Below are 21,615 nucleotides of genomic sequence, written 5' to 3' on the forward strand. Positions count from 1 at the left end.
ATGGAGATTATGAACACAACTGCTGTTTATCACAATAAAGAGATGGATGAACGTCAAAAAACCCTCAAGATCATGTACCTCGTCATTTACAGCCTGGTCCTTGTGCTTGGTGTGTCGGGGAACGGTGTTGTCATCTGGGTGACAGGCTTCAAAATGAAGAAAACCATCAACACCGTGTGGTACCTCAACCTCGCTGTGGCCGACTTCCTCGTTGCAGCGTTCCTGCCCCTGGGAATCACATCCACAGCCCTTGACCGCCACTGGCCTTTTGGCAAATTCATGTGCAAAGTGAGTGGTATAATTTTCTTCATGAACATGTACGCCAGCATCTACATCCTGGTGGTCATCAGTGTTGACAGATGTGTATGCGTGGTGTGTCCAGTGTGGGCCCAGAACCACCGCAGCGTCAGAAAGGCGTCTTGGGTGAGTCTGGGTGTCTGGGTGCTGGCCTTGGCTCTCAGCTCCCCATACTTCATCTACAGGGACACACAGCCTGCCTACCATGATAAGGTCCGGTGCTACAACAACTTTGAACCCACCGGTAACTACAGCACACCAGAAGTGAATGAGTTGGTGAAGTTTAGATCTGGGGCCATGATCATCACTCGCTTCCTCGTGGGATTGGTGGTCCCTTTCACTGTCATCGTCTCCTGCTATTCTGTCATAATCTACCGTCTCAGGATTAATCACTCGCTGGTCGGCCAGTCGGTTCGCCCCTTCAAAATCATAGCAACCGTTATCACCACATTTTTCCTGTGCTGGGCTCCCTATCACATCATGCATCTGATTAAGTACAGTAAAGCTCATATGGTCAGCTTTGTAATCCCCATAACCTTCGGCCTGGCATTTCTCAACAGCTGCCTGAACCCGCTGCTGTACGTGTTCATGGGCCAGGATTTCAAGGATGTATTCCGCAGGTCTATCCTAAAGGTGATGGAGAAAGCCTTCGCTGAAGAGCTGCCTCAGACCACTTTCACAAACCCAGGGAGCACTGGTGAAGAGATTGCCATGTCTGAGAGACAGGTTTAGAGTTGTCTTTAGATGTACTTTAACTACTCAGTCACTACCACTGACAAGATCTGACAGATTATTGTTTTATCGCTGTTTAATCGAGTCTCACCTCTGAACACTGTATCCGGCCTAGGCCAGGCTATGCTTATTTCCGTATCCGGAGATTCTAATCTTCTAATCTACATCCGGGTCAATGATAATTACGTCCACAAGGGTCGATTATCTCTGAAACTAGTTTTTCTCCTGAGTTTTTGCATTTAAAAAAATATATATATCCAAAATAAAATGCTGGAGCCTGAGATTTGCTAAATCTACCAGTGCCTCTAGTGCTTATATGCACTCAGCGGTTTTCCTGTGGTTTATTCATTTTGTGAACAAGTGATTTCTTCCGACTGAACTCGCTGTCAATAAACAAATGCAACAATGCAACTTCCCCATTTCACATTATTTGGACCTGTTATGGTTGGCTGTCATGCATGACACCCATATATGGTGCAGTAAGTTATTCTGAGCTCCTCAGTGTTCACTGATCACAGTTTGAGCAAGACACTCCTCTGGCTGACGCCTCTTCAACGCTTTTGAGCTTAGCAGGTGATTTTGTCCAAAACTGACAAGAATCTGTACACTTTATCTCTTGAGTCAGGTGATCAATATGGACCCCAGGAAGACTAGAGGCTCTAATGGGGATCCTTTACTAAACAAACAAACAAATGTATCTGTTTTGATATCTAACATATAATTTAGCGAATGTCTGTCTGAGTGAGTGTCTGAGTGAGTGTCTGTCTGTCACAGCGTTTCTCCTCAGTGGCTGGAGCAATTGATCTGAAATCGCATCACCAATAGCATATGAACACACCTGACATAACTGTGAAGCCCGTTCACAAATCATATGCTGTATATTAGCATTTTTATGGTGTATCTATATCTATTTAGCCTACAGTACCTTTTGTGACCACACATGTTAAGGGAGGGGCGCTGTTGTTCAGGCCATGCACAATCACACACAAACCCACACACACACACACACGGGGGGGGAGTGTGTGTGTGTGTGCGCGGGCGGGCGGGCCCTGTTACAGATGTTGTCCAAAAATCATGCAGATCGGTACACAGTATCTCTGTAGCCGTTAAATGGAACGGGTATTTCTTACATTGATGCTCCTACATATTATCATGCAAGCACCAGTTAAAGTTACTTTCCATCCCTCATATACTGTGTGCACAGTGCACATCCCATAACCCACCCACTGCACATCATTTCAGAGCTCATATCTTTGAACGGGTAAGGGCTAGTGACTGATAATTTGCTGGCCCGGAATGTTAAAAATGGGCGATACACAAGCTCACAATGTTAAAGGTGATACACCATGCATTTAAAAAGTATTTATGTCATATTGTTTATGTCCCAAAAACGTTTTTCAAAAGGTTTGAGGCTAAATTACCACTCCTGAATAGAGAGCCTCTCTCATTTTTGAATGGCTCTCAGAGCATTTTCAGCTGCAGTACCACCTTTGGCCTGAACTGCACCCCCCCCCCCCCCCGCTGTTCTGCCCATTGTGTGTGCAGATATGCACCCCAACCAAACACTACACGAAAAGTCTTAAAAATAATATGGGTAATAATAATAAGGGTAATAATAATAATAATAATAAAAATATATATACGTATTTATTTCATTTCGATTATAGTTATAGTTTTCTTTTTAACATATTGCAACCATTATAAACTGAATAAGGGTCGTTTCATACCGTTATAAGGAGCCTAACTAATTTCGGTTCGGGAGTGCTCCCCGACCCGAAATTATTTAGGTTCGGGGGGAGTTCATCCATACTTTCTTAACGGCTAGTGCCGAAGTTGCTTGTAAATATTGGAGGTCCGTGGCATGACAACGTTTGTGGCCGATGAATGAGCATTGCAGGACGGATATATATTTGACTTGCCCTCGCGCTGCACGCTGAATGACTGGAGGTCCAGTGAGTGAGTAGCAGCACCAGCGGGGTCTCCTCTCTCTCTCACACTCACAAACGCTCGATCGAGCTCTGTCAAAAACATTTAATCTACAAGCTCACATTATAGACGTGCCGCCTCCCTTGCTGCATGCATGTCATCGCCATCACACAGTCACAACTCGTCGTGGAAAACCTATCAACATGGAACACTAGCAAATAGCAATAAGCAAAGTTGTGTTTAAGCTCTTCTTTTGTCTTTAAAACGGTCGGCGACGCGTTAGCGATACACGCAGCAAAGGTGTGTGTGTGTGTGTGTGTGTGTGTGTGTGTGTGTGTGTGTGTGTGTGTGTGTGTGTGTGTGTCACTGTGTCTGTCGCGCGCGCGCCTCCCAGTCCACCACTCTTCGTCTCCAGCCAGAGTGAGAGCCAGCTGACTTGTGTCCGCTCTGCGAAGCCCAATACACGGCCACACAAGCATTTGGAAGTCGGCGTGTCTCCCTCCCAAACAACCGCTGTTTCCTTGGATTCACAGCCGAGAATATGAACGTGAAGCCGGGCTGAATGAATGAGAAGACACCGCTGGGTACCGAAATTAAGTCGGGAGGTCACAACATTTCGTCAGCACCGTAGAGCCGAATTTAGTCGGTTGACGCCCCCCCGAACCGGGGGATGCGAACCATATTTGGGTTTGCCTAGTGCCGAACCGAAATTAGTTAGGCTCCTTATAACGGTATGAATCGACCCTAACTAATCATGCACCATGTGTGTGCACACTGTTCACAGCTTTCAAACAAAAGAAATCCGCTTGGAAATCCGTTCAGGCATTCATGAGCTAGCAGCCATTATGTTTTCTTCAAATGTAAACAAACATGGCTGCCATGTTTGGAAGATGGGGTTGGTATGGGGGTTAAACATGCAATTTCGCGATTGCGATCATGCCTAATACATTTTTTGAGGTCCAAAAAACATTTTTGAAAAAAAAAAAAAAAAAACATTTTTGAAAAAAAAAAATCTTTTGAAAAAAAAAAATAATCTTTTGAGCAAATTCTGCAGCCTGTTCTGAGAACCCGTGGAAAGCTTTTAACCTCAGCCTTCCCAAAAACAGAGTAAGACAATGGTCAGAAATGGGACTTTGTGAGGATAGAAAGTGCTAGTGGGACCCCCAAAAAAGTTTTTAAAATAGGAAAAGTGAAGATTCATGGTGTATCACCTTTAAGGGTTAATCCGGCACTGGTGGTGGACAGTACGACACGCTGTGTTTGTCACAGTACACGTTCTCGACTGGAACATGTAAAAGAGGAAACACGTCATCCCCTACCCAAAACAGACGGGGGAGACAGACACAGACATTAGACAGACAGACAGACAGACAGACAGACAGACAGACAGACGGATTCAGAGTTTCCTGTGGAGTCAACAAGTGATTTCAACAAAACATTGAGTTACTCAATGTTTTGTTGAAATCACTTGACTCCACAGGAAAGTCTGAATTATTGAAAGCAGAGATGTAGTTTCTTGTAAAGCAGTGGTTCTCAACCGATGACATTACTTAATTAAAGAATTGTTATTTTGATCAACGTTGCCTGTCATCTCCTGTGGTACCAAATCAATACAGCATGGAATTGTGAACAAAATCATGTCCAACGATAACAATATATTCAAAATCCTGGCTCTCAGAAGCTAATCTCATCAAATGGTGGTCCGTGGCTTAAAGCTATACTGTGTAAGTTGCTCAACTAGTGGTCAGTAGCGTCCGCGTCTTTCGGCCGTTTTTCGCCGCGGACCGGGCCTCACACCCCCGCGTCACCCCCGCGTCTGCCTCCACCTCGCCGAGATCTATCTTTGGAGGGGTCCCTGGTTCCTGTGCGTTCAGGCATTCCGGAGAAACGGAGTGTTTCACCCGAGTATAGATAGAGACACACGGGCGCCTACAAATATGGCCGCCCTATTGTGATAGCTAGCGACCCCACTTCAAGATGCGCTGTGATTGGCCGGCAGTGTATAACCCTCGCTGTGATTGGCCGGTAGTGTATGATGACGTCATTTTGCCGGGAAATCCCGCCCCTGTCACTGCTAGAAGAAAATATATAAAGAGAAGGCTTCAGAAGCTGAAAATAACGGAGTGGGTGTTCTAAAACTTTAGCGATTTAAGAGTTAGGACAATTTTAAGATTTGTTTTATAAAAAAAGTTACATGGTATAACTTTAACTCCTTTCGGAACCTCTCCCTCCGCTGCTATGCAGCTCCGAGATGAGGTTCCTCCCTTTCGTCAACCAGAATCTTCCGGATGGGTGGAATATCCGCTGTTAGCGATCACTTCTTACCTTTGGTGAAAAAAAAGTGAAGGTTTTCTGCTGATCTCTCATCGTTTTACTTTACTTCCACTCAGGCGTGGAAGAAAATCGAAGCAACGTGTTGAAATAAAGAGTTTATATCGCTCATTTTGTAAGCCGGTTCTGTGTTTTCCCCATAGACTGTAGCACTGGAGCCCAGAAGTTAGTCGATTTTCCACCCAGCCGGAAGATTCTGGGAGGAGGGAGGAACCTCATCTCAGAGATGCATAGCAGCGGAGGGAGAGGTTCCGAAAGGACCTATCCTTGGCTCAAGTGCATTAATAATGTACCTTGTGTGAGGGGGAGATAGATGATGACTTGCCCGATGTGTGTGCCTAATGTGTGTGCGCCGTGCGGAGGGTGTGTAATAAAATGTGAGAATGACAATCACTGTCCTTTATTATGATCCCATTGATTTTATTTCTGTTTTTATAGTTGTTTCTGCAGGCGTTGTATAACATACTACTACAACCAAGCACATCAGTGCGGGTGGTTTGAATTATGGGGAGCTGAGATCCAAGGCCAGCACCCAGACACCCAGACTCACCCAAGATGCCTTTCTGACACTGCAGTGGTTCACTGGACACACCACGCATACACACCTGTCAACACTGATGACCACCAGGATGTAGATGCTGGCATACATGTTCATGAAGAAAACAATGGCGCTCGTTTTGCACATGAATTTGCCAAAAGGCCAGTGAGGGCCAAGAGCTGTGTATGTGATTCTCAGGGGCAGGAACGCTGAAACGAGGAAGTCAGCCACAGTCAGCCAAGAGGTTAAGGTACCACAGAACTGTGATGCATTTTCTGATAAAACTCGCAAAAAAACAAATGCAACTTCCCCATTCTGCAAAGATGCACTATCATCACTGTCATGCATATGACAGCCATATACAGTCAGTGCTGTTGCTCTGAGCACCTCATTGTTCACTGATCACAGTTTGAACAAGACACTCCTCTGGCTGGTCTCTGCAACACTTTGATAACAGGTATCTTATTTTATTTTACTTTCTTTATGACTAGCACTTCTTTAAAAAATATATATATTATGATAGGTATTATATTATATGCACCAGTATATATTTGTTATGTCTTGGAGGTGATCGAGTGTGCGGGGGTATTCATTAATATTTAGAACATCTCTACTGTAGCAGGCTATTTTGTCCAAAACTGACACAAATCGGTAAACGAGTGTGCGGGGGTATTCATTAATATTTAGAACATCTCTACTGTAGCAGGTGATTTTGTCCAAAACTGACAGAAATCTGTAAACTTTATCTCTGGAGTCAGGGGATCAAGATGTGTCAGTCAGATTTTTCCTATTACGATTAGCTATGACTGACAGGGGGCATCACCATGCCAAATTATGATGGACTTTTTGATCAATATTTTATTTTTGTCACAGACATACAACATAACTGGTCAATAATTTTACCAGAAACCCAACTGAGGGCTAATTCTAGAAGGTTAGAACAGAAGGGCACCATGGGATTTCTTGGCAAGAGCCCCATCAGTCTCATTGTGGGCATGAAATTAGCCACTGCCTTGTCATCTTATTATAGACTGCTAATTCAAATAATTCAAAGACAATAAGTCAATAGTTACATCTGTATACTTATGAAAAGGTGTAGTGCACATCAAACAATAATAAAAATATTGTTTATGATTGCACTTGACTTGATATTTTTTATACTATGGCAAACGGGTAGAATTTCAGGTCCTTATTTCTTTTATTTTTCTCAGTTGCTGGAATTGTCTAGTCAAATGGTGTGCTGATGAGACAAAAACGTATATATATATAAAGTATATTCTAAACCAGGAAAAGAAGGCAAGGTATATACACATACAGTACATATGGCTGAGATTGCAGTTCATTTTTCTCAGTTCTCTGTTTGCTGGAAAGTTCTAATCTGAATTCTCTGTTTGCTGGAAAGTGCCAGTCAAATGATTTGTGGTTTGTCAGAATGTGTCTTTCCAAGTTACCTCTCTTCATATCACTGCATAGTTGTTGCAATTAATTTCCCCATCAAACAAACAGTATATGTTGTATACAGTCTACTATGTATTTTGTCTCATGACATCTTTCCAAAACCCATTGAACTGATGTCTTGTCTCATTAGCTGTGCAATTAGTCTAGTAAATCTAGGGAAAAAATACACTCAGGTTGGACAACATTTTATTATTTAGTTTTTCAACTGATTCTGACAGGAAATTAGGTCTACTAGCCAGGATAAAAAAATATACCCTGATCTGCTCACTGCAAATACCCACAGTGGCCAAATCAAGTTGGGCTCCCATCAACCCTCCCCTAATTACCATTCACCCAACACATGTGGTTGTGGCTAACTTCAGCTGGGTCACCACCCACCATGACAACCACGCATACCAATACCATACATAATTTTAACTCTTTCTGTACACTTTTTTGGAAATATTCTTCCTCCTAGTATAATCATAATAGTAGATAATCATGTGTTATAGAGGGGAAAATCATGGCACCCCATCTTTAAAGAAAATAAGGTGAATATAAGGTGAAGCTCACAACGTGTGCTTGTAGGTCGGCTATTTTCAAAAACACAGAATATTTTCAGTATAATATTATACATGGCGTGTTATAATGAAGCATGCCTTTGCTTTGTTATTTTAGGATGATGGAGATTATGAACACAACTGCTGTTTATCACAATAAAGAGATGGACGACTACAAGGCTGAACGTCAAAAAACCCTCAAGATCATGTACCTCGTCATTTACAGCCTGGTCCTTGTGCTCGGCCTGTTGGGCAACAGTGTTGTTATCTGGGTGACGGGCTTCAAAATGAAGAAAACCGTCAACATTCTGTGGTACCTCAACCTCGCCGTGGCCGACTTCCTCGTTTCAGCGTTCCTACCCCTGAGAATCACATACACAGCTCTTGGCCCTCACTGGCCTTTTGGCAAATTCATGTGCAAAATGAGCGCCATTGTTTTCTTCATGAACATGTATGCCAGCATCTACATCCTGGTGGTCATCAGTGTTGACAGGTGTGTGTGCGTGGTGTGTCCAGTGTGGGCCCAGAACCACCGCAGTGTCAGAAAGGCGTCTTGGGTGAGTCTGGGTGTCTGGGTGCTGGCCTTGGTCCTCAGCTCTCCATACTTCATCTTTAGTGACACACAGCCCTTTACTGACACACAGCCCACCTACCATGATAGGGTCCGGTGCTCCAACAACTATGCACCCACCGGTAACTACAGTACACTAGAAGTGAATGAGTTGGTGAAGTTTCGATCTGGGGCCATGAGCATCACTCACTTCCTCATGGGATTGGTGGTCCCTTTCACTGTCATCGCCTCCTGCTATTCTGTCATCATATATCGACTCAGGATTAATCGCTCGCTGGCTGGCCAATCAGGTCGCCCTTTCAAAATCATAGCAACCGTTATCACCACATTTTTCCTGTGCTGGACTCCATATCACATCGTGAAACTGATTAAGTACACTAAAGTTCATGTGGTCTACTTCGCGAACCCCATAACCATCGGCCTGGCACTTCTCAACAGCTGCCTGAACCCGCTGCTGTACGTGTTCATGGGCCAGGGTTTCAAGGATGTATTTGGCAGGTCTATCCTAAAGGTGATGGAGAAAGCCTTCGCTGAAGAGCTGCCTCAGACCAACACTTCCACAAACCCAGGGAGCACTGGTGAAGAGACTGCCTTGTCTGACAGACAGGTTTAGGGTTGTCTTTGGATGTACTTTAACTCACTTACTACCACTGACGAGATATGACACATCATTTTATACTACCATAGATTATTGTTTTATCAATGTTTAATCGAGTCCTCACTCTTGTCCTGCCTCTGAACACTGTATGCGGTTCCCCCTAGGCCAGGCTTAGCCTGGGATCCCTTCACTTTTCGGGGTTTGATCCGTTCGGGAGCAGAAACCACTCTACGTCATGTTGTAGTCCTCAAAGGACTACAATTTGGCCAGAAAGATCAAACCGGATTCAGTTTTAACCCCAAATAGTTCCCCTGCACTCAAGGACATACTTTTAGGGTCTACCTAATAAACCCCTTGATGTGGCGTAGTTTTGCTTTTAGAAAATGTGTTTGGTATAGGCCTATGCATCTTTTAGTCCAACTCGTAGTGACTTGCAAGATTACACTAGGCCTCTAGTATACTGTATTGCTTACAGTTGTTCATTATTTTGTGAATAAGTGATATAATTTCTGACTCTCGCTGTTAATAAAAAAATGCAAAAATGCAACTTCCCCATTTCACATGATTATTTTTTACCTCTCTGCAATGGTTGGCTGTCATGCATATGTCACCCATATATGGTGCCGTAAGTTGCTCTGAGCATTGATCACACAGTTTGAACAAGACACTCCTCTGGCTGACCCCTCTTCAACACTTTTGATCTTAGCAGGTGATTTTGTCCAAAACTGACAAAGATCGGTAAACTTTATCTCTGGAGGCTCTTATGGGGATCCTTTAATAAACAAACAAACAAATGTATCAGTCAGATTTCTATCTCACAAAACAAATAAATAGTCTATCAAATAAAAGGGTGGGATCCTAACAAAAAAAGAGAACTTAATGGCTGGATTGAAAACCTTCAGGAAATATAAGCTTACAGGGCCAACCATAGATCACCCATCCATCAATCCATCCATGCATTTCTGATTATAATTTCTCCCCATTATGTTCCCTTGTGTGAGACGTTATAACAAAAATAGTAGTGTTACTGCAGTGTTTTCTGACCTGCATTTTAATTTCTCCCCATTTTGTTTCGTTGTGTGTTTAGAGATGTTATAACAACAATATTAATGTTTCATGCATTTGTGGTTGAGCGGGGAACATAGAACCATTTTTTTCACAGTTAAGTGGGCAACACAACCTGGGGAACATATTAGGGATGACCCCTTTTGGGCATGTAAGGTTTTCACCCGACAGCAACGAATGTGTAGCCTTGAATATGACTATCTTATACATTTACAATGCTGTGATTCCTGCTGATTTTGTGTCTTATTTGTACTTTACTATTATTTTAATTTTTTGTCAAATGTTCAATACTTTTAGTTCTACTCCACTACATCTTAGATCCAAATATTGTACTTTTACTCCATTACAATTATTTGAAAACTTTACTAGTTACTTTGCAGATATACATTATTATAAAACATACATAAACGATTTTATACCTCAGCTATTTGAAAATAGCCGATCTACAAGCTCACAACGTGTGGCATCGCGACACGTTGTGAGCTTGTACATCTGCTATTTTCAATCATTTTGTACTTACTTTCGGTACTTTAAGTAGCCTACAACACTTTCATACTTTTACTCAAGTACATTTTAAAAGTCTGACTTTTACTTGTAAAGAGTATTTATATATTGCTGTTATGACACTTTTTCTTAGGTAAGAAATGTGAGTACTTTTTCCACCACTGTCTGTCCTATAGGGTTCATGTCAAAAACCACAAACTGGACGGAGAAGCTCTGCCCATCCTTCAGCCAGCTGCCATTTCTGTTTGTCTAACACCACGATGACCCCAATATAGTCCCTGGAAATGGACAGACAAGACGTGTCACGTCGGCTCCTGCATTATTCCACTGAGTGACATTGAGTTGTCCCTTGTCACAACCTCTGCATCTCGCACACACTTCAGTACAGCTCCACTTGCTTGAAAAAGCCATCATCCCCAGCCCTGAATGGGGGGATAAACATCGGACTTGACAGTTTCTCCTGCCCCCACTACTGTGGAGACTGCGGTTAGATCATGTGTGGAGAGTAACCCAAGTTTTAATCTACCAGTAATGACATACTTTTGTACTTTTGACATATTTTTACTTTTCATACTTTGCACTTTTTTTTTACTCCACTAAAGTTAATTGACATCTTTAGTTACTAGATACTTGGAGGATTTAGGTTATTATGACAAAATACTAAGCTATTTTCTACTCTTTACTACTCTTTCTACTTTTGAAAGGTTTTGACAAATTTGAGTACTTGCTGTACTGTTACTGAGTACTGTGTGTACTGTGTACTGTTACTGAGTTTAGTCCAAAAGTGTCTGTTGAGTTCAAAAACAATAGATTTATTTTCTGTAGCCCAAGTCCTCCTATACTTTCACCATACAAATGAATACAATAAATTAAATACAGTCAAACGCACATGATACAGACCACAGACCATTGCTCCAAAAAAAGAGGTTGAACTATTTTGAAGTACATAGGGGGGCTTCACTGTCAGGTGTAAAGAAGCGGCTGGTGATTATCGGAGGAGACATGTGTTGTCTACACCCTCCCAAGAACAACAAGTGGGTGTTGGCAGTGACCAGAATAAACAGTATACTGTACATGATCATGTACATCATCACCCTATTTATAGATTTGCAGCTCCATCACTCTTAAAGCGCCTAGACACTGTCTACCACTCTGCCTTAAGGTGGATTACTGGATTACTTTATGAGAGCTCAGGCATATACTCTCTGACCGAGAGGCGGGATAAACACTGTTACTTATTTCGATTTAAAACAATTTCAAGTATGCTTCTCTCATATATTTGTTCCATGCTAGAACCGAGTGATAGCATATCACACCCGTTCTAGTGATCTTCTTATGCTGAAGGCTCCTCTAGCGCGAGGCAGCTTTCTCCATCAGCGGCCCAACATCCTGGATTACTTCAAAAATATTTAAAACTGTCATCCCTACCATCTCTTGGCAAGTTCAAAGGATTGATCCTTAACACTTTTAATCATGATTGTACATGTTTCACTTGATTTATTAGTTGCTGTTCTTTTGTTATTTACTTTGTTTATTTTATAATGTTTTAATATTGTTCTGTATTGTAACCTTGGCTACAATGAAAGTATTTACGAGTATAAATAAAGGTGACGATGATGAAACCACACATGTCCAAATTCAGGATTCAAATAAAAAAAATGCAAAAAGTAGCAGATCGACAAGCTCAAACGCGTCGCTTATCGCTTTGAGCTTGTAGATCTGCTACTTTTGATGCTTTTGTGTGACGCCGTCGTATGATTAAGTAGGGTGTTAATTTACGTTAAAGGTTAAACACACACACAAAGCCAGACATAGGAGCGGTTAGCACCGCTCAAATATGACGATAAGAGGTTTCTTTCCGACAGCAAACGAAGCCTTTGAAACTATGACAAGGCTGTGTAGGGACTGGGGAAGCACATTGCAGTGAGTGTGTATGTGTGTGTGTGTGTGTGTGTGTGTGTGTGTGTGTGGGGGGGGGGGGGGGGGGGGGTCCACGGTTCATGCTGTAGCTTGAACCTTGAAGCATGAGCTGCTCCTGTCCTGTAACCATGGTAACCAACATCTCAAGACCAGCTAGCTCAAGTCCTCAGTTGAGATGCCGTGTTTCTCCAGAGCGAGCGATTCAAGTATAGGAACAACCGAGGACAAGAGGCTGAGGACAAGTTGGAATGGAATGAGTAGAGCCTCTCATCCTCTTCTGTGGTGCTGAAAAATCCTCTCTCCAACTCAACGGGCTATTGTGCACATCATTGCTGTCTGTCAGGCAGAAGTACGTTGCACATATTTTCAACTTTTTATGTTGTTCTTTTTTCAGTGGTGGAAAAAGTACTCACATGTTTTACTTAGGTTAAGAAAAGGTATCAATACTGCCATGTAGAAATATCCTTCTGTGAGGGCACGGTCACAACTCACTTGTATTCTACATATGAGAATAATCTTTATTTTTTATTTTATTTTTTATTTCTTTGCAGAAATCCGTGAATGGCAACAAACCGCTCCAAATGCATTGTCAGAATCCACCCTCATGGGTAGAATAAAAGTGCGGTGTGACCGTGCCCTTACAAGTAAAAGTCCTGAATTCCACATTGAGTAAAAGTACAAAAGTATCGGTAGATTTGGCATCAAAATGTACTTAAAGTACCAAAAGTAAAAGTTCTCATCATGCAGAATGTCCCATTTCAAGTTTTCAAATGTATACAAATCTTTTGGCTATTTTCAAATGGCCAAAATGTATGCAGAGTTGAAGTGGTTAATGTATGTTTTGTAATAATAATCAAAATCTACAAAGTAACTAGTAGGCCTAAAGTTGTCAAATAATTGTAGTTAAGTACAGTATTTAAGTAAATGCACTTAGTTACTTTAAACCACAGTTTTTTTGTTTTGTTTTGTTTTGTTTTAGTTTTTTTGGGGGGGAACAAAAGTGTGTCTGAGTTTTTTAATATAGCAATATTTAACCAATGAAAAGTAATAAACAGTTTGTGACTGAATAACTACTATCTAGTAATAGCTACTGTAGATTAGAACACATGATCTTTTAGCCATTTCCTGAAAGGTTTTCTGTTTTGGACATAAAGCCTACAAGGCCTCCACCCGACACAACGATGTAAGGCCCACAACTCGAACCCAGGTCTCCCGCGTGAGAATGGACACTCTAATACTACACGCTGTTGTTGCATGCTGTATAGCCAATACGCAAGCCCGATACGCAAGCTCCCAGCGTGTCACAACCATGACGTGATGTGAGCTTGTAGATCTGCTATTTAGCAGTGGTGTAAAAGTAATACATTTACTCAAGTACTATACTTAAGTACAATTTTGAGGAAATCACTTAACAAGCACTGCAATGGTAATCACCATGCAGAGATTCGGGTGTCACAGGCTCACAGCAGCAACTAGTCAGAATGAAACAGCTAAGAGGAACAGGAAGTGATGCCCAACGCAAGGGCTCGTGGGACACCGGAAACTTCAGGCTCATACGTAATCCCCCCTTGGCCAGGGGGGAAGATATCAGGCTTTTGGTCTTCAGGCAGAGGCTACGCGCCACTACCGCTAGACACAAACCAAACATCAGCTCCTCTATCTAAGAACACTCTCTGGGGAGTCCTGACCCGCATGGGGACTGCGATGGCATCCTCGGGGACTGGCCGTGGTAACGAGCTGAGATCATTACACCAATTAGATGAATGTAGATCACGACTTGGCTGAGACTGTGTGAAGAAGAGCTATAGGGACCCAAGGCAGGCCTCAGGCAAGGGGGAGGCCGAGGATGGTTTGGAACAAAAGTGTTTTGAAGTGGAGCAGAGAGAGGAGTCATGTCAGTCCATACACACTGTGAGCGAGACCTAAGTGGAAGTATTGCCACCAAGGACAGCTCTGGAATGTGTGAGAGATCAGCTATAATTAAATGTTTTTGTGCTGATAATTATACAGCCATGTGTTCATGCAGTGGTGTAAAGTAACTAAGTACATTTACTTAAGTACAATTCTGAGATATTTGTACTTTATATACCAATTTACAATACTTTTAATTCTACTACATCTCGGATCCAAATATTGAACTTTTACTCCACTACATTTATTTGAGAACTTTAGTTATTATTTACTTTGCATGTATAAATTATAATGCATTAACCACTTTAGCCATATTTTATACTCAGGCTATTTGAAAATAGCTTGAGTATAAAATAACAGATCTAAAAGCTCACTGTGAGCTTTTTTTTCCAAACATTTTGTACTTTTAGTTTTGGTACTTTAAGAACATTTTGATGGGCGCGCCCACTGGCCTACCGGTCCAGGCGTATACCATAGGCTCTGATGGCTGATAGCGTGTCGCGGGTACGAATCCCGATTCCGATGACCTTTGCTGCATGTCACTCCACATCTCTCTCCCCATTTCCTGTCAGTCTACTGTCCTATCAATAAAGGCATAAAAGCCCCAAAATAAATCTTAAAAGAATTAGGCTAAAAAAATCCAGACCTTTACTTTGCAGTATTGATACGTTTACAATATGTGAGTACTTTTTCCACCACTGTCCGAATTGTCGACCAGCTCACAGGAATGTGATATCAGCTATACTTAAATGTTTTTGTGCTGATAATTGCACAGCCAGCATGACCTTGCCTCAGCTGACAGTCTCGCAATGTCAGATTGATGAGTTTAAAGGGGTTGTAAGCGATTCATTCATTTATTTAGTTTTGTTAAAATAAGTTTATATCGTGATAGTGATCATTCATTACTTGCACCAGCAGTGTGTGAAAGCCAATATAAATTAGCACATACAGTGCTCATACAGATAAAGTAACTGATGTCGTGTCGTGTTTGCAACCCTCACTTCGCACGGTACAATCTTTTGTATGTAGAAAATGGCGCAAATCTCGATATTCCGAGGTCCCGTTGTTTCGAGGCCCCAGTAGTCCTTTTAGGGTTAGGTTTAGCATTCACCAGGTTAGCATTCACCAGCGTCGGCAGGTTAGCATTCACCAGCGTCGGCCTCGGACTACTGGGACCTCCAAACAACGGGACCTCGGAATAGCGCTACGCGCCCGCAGAAAATACCTTTTTAGGTTGGGACTCAAATTCAATCCTAAGAGAGAGATCAGCAGGATATACTGTACAAGTGAAATTGGAAGTGATGAAACTAAACAATTAGGAACTGGAACACTAGAACTGAAGTTGATAAATGGGTTCTCGCTCCTGATTGGATGAAACTGGCAACCCACCAGAAAATGTTTCTGTTTAGATGGAGAGACAGAGACACAAACAGAATATAGAGCTTTAACTTTTTTAAACTAAAGACTTTTTGTCTTAACTAAAGAAAATATCCTTTAAAAGGACAACTTTTAGATTGTAATTGCAGAAAATGCATTTTCAGGTCGGGATACCCAATCAGGATCATACTACTTTCTATCGTTTTAGCCATTTTAACGACTTTCAGTGGGTGGGGGCATACGTACAAATGGCTAAACATGTCTTTTTACTGTTTTTATAGACACACTGTGACTTCTTTATTATTATTTACAGTAACACTACTAGCCCCCATACTGTAAGTCACACACACATGATATAGTTGTATATTGTCCTTTAAGGAAACGCGGCCCCCACACCTATACTACCTGTATGTCGCCCCGCCGATCCGACCATATGAGTACCCGCTGTACCCGTCTGTCTTGTACCCGTCCGTCTGTTTCTTTTGTGCGTATATGGAGATGTCTGTATCTGTCTGTGTCCCTTTTATGCCCATATATGGAAAACTGGATATCCATATAGAGGTCCATATCGTTCAGATACAACCGCCGATGGGTTCCCAGATTGGACTCATAGTAACATGGGTGTACCAGGTTTGTTTGTCTGAGTCAAAATGAGTCAGGTCCTGCCTATATATGGGCATATCAGGGTGTTTATGGTTCATTTTAATAAAGGATAGGATGACAATCAGCTACTTCTCAGTAAACATTATGTCAACAGAATGAATCTGTTGTACCCTACGGTGGAGCATACGAACAAACTGCTTCAGTGTGCCTATTCCCATTTCATCCTCTTTTGTTTATTTTAGCTCAAACAAAAGATAACTTCAGAGAAACAACTCCTGAGGTATCTCCCTTCATAATGGTGGGATTGAACTGCACCACACGTTTCTCTGAGCACCCAGGGGAGTGTGAGATTAGGTGTAAAAGGAAGACATTATCAAACAGAGAAGGTTTTTTGTTCCTGCTGTTAACCGATAACAAAGTTTTGGGGCTGCTGAGGGGTTCACCTAGCCAGGGACGTGCAGAGAATGTTAGAGAGGCTGAAATTTCTAAAAGGGCCTTTTGGTGGAAATATCGAAAATAGCAGACCTCCAAGCTCACAGCGCATCGCGATGCGACTGTTGTGAGATTGGAGGTCGGCTATTTTCAGTGCGTGGTACAGCACTAAACTAAGCATCATCAAGTCAATACTGGAGATGTGGTGTGGATTTCTACACAGAGAGGGCAATTCTTTCAACATAAGATGCATGAAGTTCAGGAGTGTTTGGAAAAAGCAGTTCTCTTGAATGCTGCCTTCAGGTATGGCATGGAAAGAGGGCATTTGCATTTCTTTCACCATAGTAAAAACTGCATACATGGTCTGGAGAGAGCACTTTTTTACACATGGATAAAAGGGTAGGGGCTCAAGCCCCCTTTGATGTCTATGTGTGCACATGCCTGCACTCAGTGAACATGGAGGAGGTTTAAGAAAACACCTCACACAAACACCCAGGAGATTGATCACGTTTTGGTCAGTGTGGACACGCATGGCGACACTGGAGACTGGAGCCAGACTGATATATCGGTTTAGCCGATACATTGGCCACTATTTGACTTTTTGATCGGCAATATGCAGCCCATGGGTCCAGAGTTTTTGTTTTGTTTTTTTAGCAGATCTATAAGCTAACAACACATTGTGAGATCAGCTATTATTGAAAGTTTTTTGTGAACAGGGCTTAAAGGACCAGTTCATCCATGTTTAACCTTTTAGGCTATCTTTAATAATTGGTCCTCCTCACTAATGCTCATAAAATGGTATAATGCCATAATCGTGCCTCAGAGGAGGGCTGAGGACAGTTCATATAACTGTATACCTTAAAAAACTGATTTAAAACTTGTTTTGTATACTGCATGTATGTGGCTTCTATTACAGCATTTAAACGTACAGCCCACCAATGAGACATAGATTGAGTACACAGAAATGGTGCCATCTTATAATGAGCATTATCCTCAAAGTTTTTTCAGGCCAATGGCCCCCTCGCTGAAAAAGTAGCATCACCCATCTACATACTGTATACAATTATTTTAGGGCAGAGCAACCTTTTCATAGATTTCAGAGAGAATGATTGACTTGTTTGACAGCACTATATCATCAGTCTTGTTTTTGTTTGTTTACACGTTATGTTTTCTATATAGGTAGGGTAAGTGATGTTTTTTGTTAAAAATCTGGTTAAATAGCTCCATATAGGCTACTGATAGTAGTCTACTCATGATAGGCCTATAGGGTTCCCCAATTAGTTTTCCCCAAGGGCCGAATTATGTCTAGGGTACCAGGCTGAGGGCCACAATATTGCAGGGGGCGACGGCGGCGTTCCCGCGGCGCTCCAGCGACAGTTCAGATATCATCGTTGTCGGGTGAAAATCTTGTATGTCCAAAACCATTCGTTTTGCATTTATCATTTTGAAAAGTATTTAAACTAGTGAAAACAGCCGATCTACAAGCACACAACCGCGAGGCGTTGTGTGCTTGTAGATCTGCTGTTTTCACTACTTTTGTGTGACGGCCTTGTATGATTTGCGAAAGAACGTATACAAATTTGGACATACAAGGTTTCCACGACAATATACTGTTGTTGCTGCTCTTATACCACCATAATTACTGGGGTTGGTGTGGGCCAGACAGTAGCCCCCCGTGGGCCGCAAATGGCCCGCGGGCCACCTATTGGGGAACCCTGGCCTATAGAATGCTTGTTCAGTGTTCAAGGAGTCTCCATGTCTTTAGTCTTTAGCAAGCAGAACATGCATTTTCAGGTCGGGATACCCAATCAGGAGAGAGACTTGCACAGGAAACAGATGAAACAAGTGAAATTGGAAGAGATTACAAAGAAATTAGCAGACAGAGTTGTTATATGGAACACTATCAAATTGAAGCTGATAAATGAGTTATCTTTCCTGATTGGCTGACGACTGAAAATGTATGTTTGAATACATTATGTTATTAGAAAACTTGACCTTTGGCATACTTGCACCTGTTCTTTTTTTGCGGTCCCCCTGTAGTAACTCTGAGGACCCCCTTTAGGGGTCCCGAAGTCCCTGTTGGAGACCAATATGGTCTCTCTACGACTCTCTACCCTTGGATCACTCAAATGTTTTACTTAAGTAAAAGTATCAATGCTGCAATGTACTCTGTTACAAGTAGAGGTACGAAACTCAACATTTACTTGAGTAAAAGTATAAAGGTATTGGCATCAATAAGTACTTTAAGTAGGCCTTGCCCTATACCAAAAATAAAAGTACAAAATGTTAGAAAATAGCAGATCTAGAAGCTTGCGTAACATGTTGTGAGATTGTCTCTATTTTCAAATAGCCATGCGGCAAAAAATAGGGCTAAAGTGGTTTATGTTTGTTTTAAATAATATTATATTATATTATAATATTATAATAATTTATATCTTTATAGGTGTAAAACTAGCCTAGTAACTAAAGCTTTCAAATAAATGTAGTGAAGTAAAAGTACAATATTTGGATCCGAGATGTGGAGTAGAAGTAAAAGTATTGGGAATTGGAAAAACTCAAGTAAAGTACAAATACCTCAAAATTGTACTTAAATACTGTAGGCTACTTAAGTAAATCTACTTTGTTGCTTTACATCAATGCTCCCATAATAAATCTGTCATGGGTTGAGCTCTGGTTGGAGTGTGAAGACCATTCAGCTTCACTCACACTCACACAGACAAATAGTGTTTAAAGCTGGCTCAGTGAGCCTTGACCCCAGGTTCATGTACACTGGTGGGGGAATACATCTCAAGAAGACCTTGGTGGAAACACCAACAATTCTCATGGACACTGTACCATGAAAACTGACTCCAGATAAACACACACCGGCTCCAGATGTGCAAACATGAGGGAAACGGAAGCTCTAGCTAAAACCTAAATCAAACCCAATACAGAAAGGAAATTGAGGGATAGGCCTACATACTGCTCTCACAAACATGATGTCTCTTGGTGACTAAAATTCCCAGAGAATAAACAAAAACCTGAAAATAGTGTTGGGTTCAGAATATCATGTGAAAACGCAATCATGTGTCGTGGCTAAAACAGTATGCCATCATCGCCATCCAGTGGATGATCAAAATTGTTCTACATAAAAATACAAATAAATTTTTTTTAAGTGGCATTGTAGGCCTAGTAATGTTTTGTATTAATAAATGGTCTGAAAAGTAAAGTTAGTAAAGCTGCCAAATAATTGTGTAGGCATATATATATATATATATATATATATGGGTCAGTGACGTGACGCCCCAAAAAATGTGTTTTTAAAAAAACTTTAAATTGCAGGCATAAAAGTTATTTACTTTTTGTTCTACTCACTCTCAACCTTATGGAAATACATTTTGTTTTTAGATATTTTTTTGGAATCAGACTTTATTCAGCAGTTTGTTGTACTTGTGCCTAAAATCGTCATATGGTGTGACATGAAAATAATTGTTCATAAAATGAAAATGGAGTACATCTTTCTTAAGTTACTCACTTTATCAAAGTCCTTTATCATCATTTTTTGAAAATTAATTATATCTGTATATTTTTTTCATAATCGACACTCTGTGTGAGGCCCATGTTCATGATCTTACAACATATTTTAAATGTATTCTGTCAAAACTTTCTCTAAAATTACACAAATATTTGTGACTCTTCCTGATAATATTCTCTATGTAATCCATAAACATTTTTTTGGTTTAATCATTAATAAAGGTATGATTTTTCACTATTTGGAATGTCACACCAAATGATTTAGTGTCACACCGTATGATCATATCTTCATGTGTCAAAGCAAACTGTGTTTTAACCTACCTATTAGTGAGTACTGAACTTTACTGATTGATTAAACAATTACCCAGGATAACATGGCCTTAATATTTCTGAACAGGATATTATTGTAGGGCTTTAACATGGGATAAGAAAGAATTGTAGTAGTAGATGGATGATGAGGATGTGCACAGGAATGCTACGCACACCTAAGTCTTCTGCCGGCCCACGGCAGAAGGATCCTAAAGAGACAATAAGGCGTATAGCCACACTTGGAGCCAAGGCAACATTTTATTAACACCAATTAGTGGAAACAGAACTCAGCATTCAGGTAAATTGCTTTTTTCCGAAGTCTCCTGAACTTGAACACAGCATTTTGTGTTGAACAAATGTAATTAGGAATCATGACATTACACCACATCTCCACTAGCTAAAGAGTGCTGGGTTGCGCAACTCCGAAAATAGCTGATCTACAAGCTCTCGCAGCACAACGTGTTGAGAGCTTGTAGATCAGCTATTTTCGCTAGTTTTGTCTCGGGTCCTACCTTAACACTGTCCACTGTCCAGTCCAGTGAGTGAAAGTACAAAAGTATTAGATCAGATTAGATTATACATTTAGACTGTATTGTACATCAGCCAGTCGTATTTGGTGAGGGTAGCAAACCGGCTGCCTTGTTGCAGTTCTGCTATGCCACAGACAACCTCCTGCTCTTCGTAGAAAATGCAGTCTCGCCCCTTTGGCTCCTCTCTCCTTGCTGGGTCATTGTTTAGTTTCTCCCTGTACTTTCTCGTTCTCTCAGCACTTGTCATTTTCCATCTGACAAAAGAAAATGGAATGTATAGTTTAAGACAAAGAGAAAATATTGTTTAGATTGAAACAATATGTTAAGGTTTCTGTGAAGGGGTTTCTGCTCTGTCTGATGAATTTGAAGTATCACTGAATGAAGCTAAATTACATTTTATGTAAAAATGTTTAAAACAAATGTTTAAATGTACAAAAGAAACATGGAACTTTGTTATTTAT

General features: G+C 41.3%; 2 protein-coding genes across 2 annotated transcripts; both read left to right on the plus strand.

Moving 5' to 3' along the window:
• Positions 1-1,029, plus strand: LOC308286957 (chemerin-like receptor 1; the record flags this gene model as incomplete). Its single annotated transcript, XM_080728079.1, has 1 exon — positions 1-1,029. One exon carries the CDS (start codon positions 1-3, stop codon positions 1,027-1,029), a length of 1,029 nt encoding a protein of 342 aa, XP_080584205.1.
• Positions 1,030-7,943: 6,914 nt separating this feature from the next.
• Positions 7,944-9,005, plus strand: LOC308286958 (chemerin-like receptor 1; the record flags this gene model as incomplete). Its single annotated transcript, XM_080728080.1, has 1 exon — positions 7,944-9,005. One exon carries the CDS (start codon positions 7,944-7,946, stop codon positions 9,003-9,005), a length of 1,062 nt encoding a protein of 353 aa, XP_080584206.1.
• Between the last annotated feature and the right edge of the window lie 12,610 nt (positions 9,006-21,615).

The sequence above is a fragment of the Nannobrachium achirus genome (genome assembly GCF_963921795.1).
Source record: "Nannobrachium achirus genome assembly, chromosome: 6".
NCBI classification, from domain to species: domain Eukaryota; kingdom Metazoa; phylum Chordata; class Actinopteri; order Myctophiformes; family Myctophidae; genus Nannobrachium; species Nannobrachium achirus.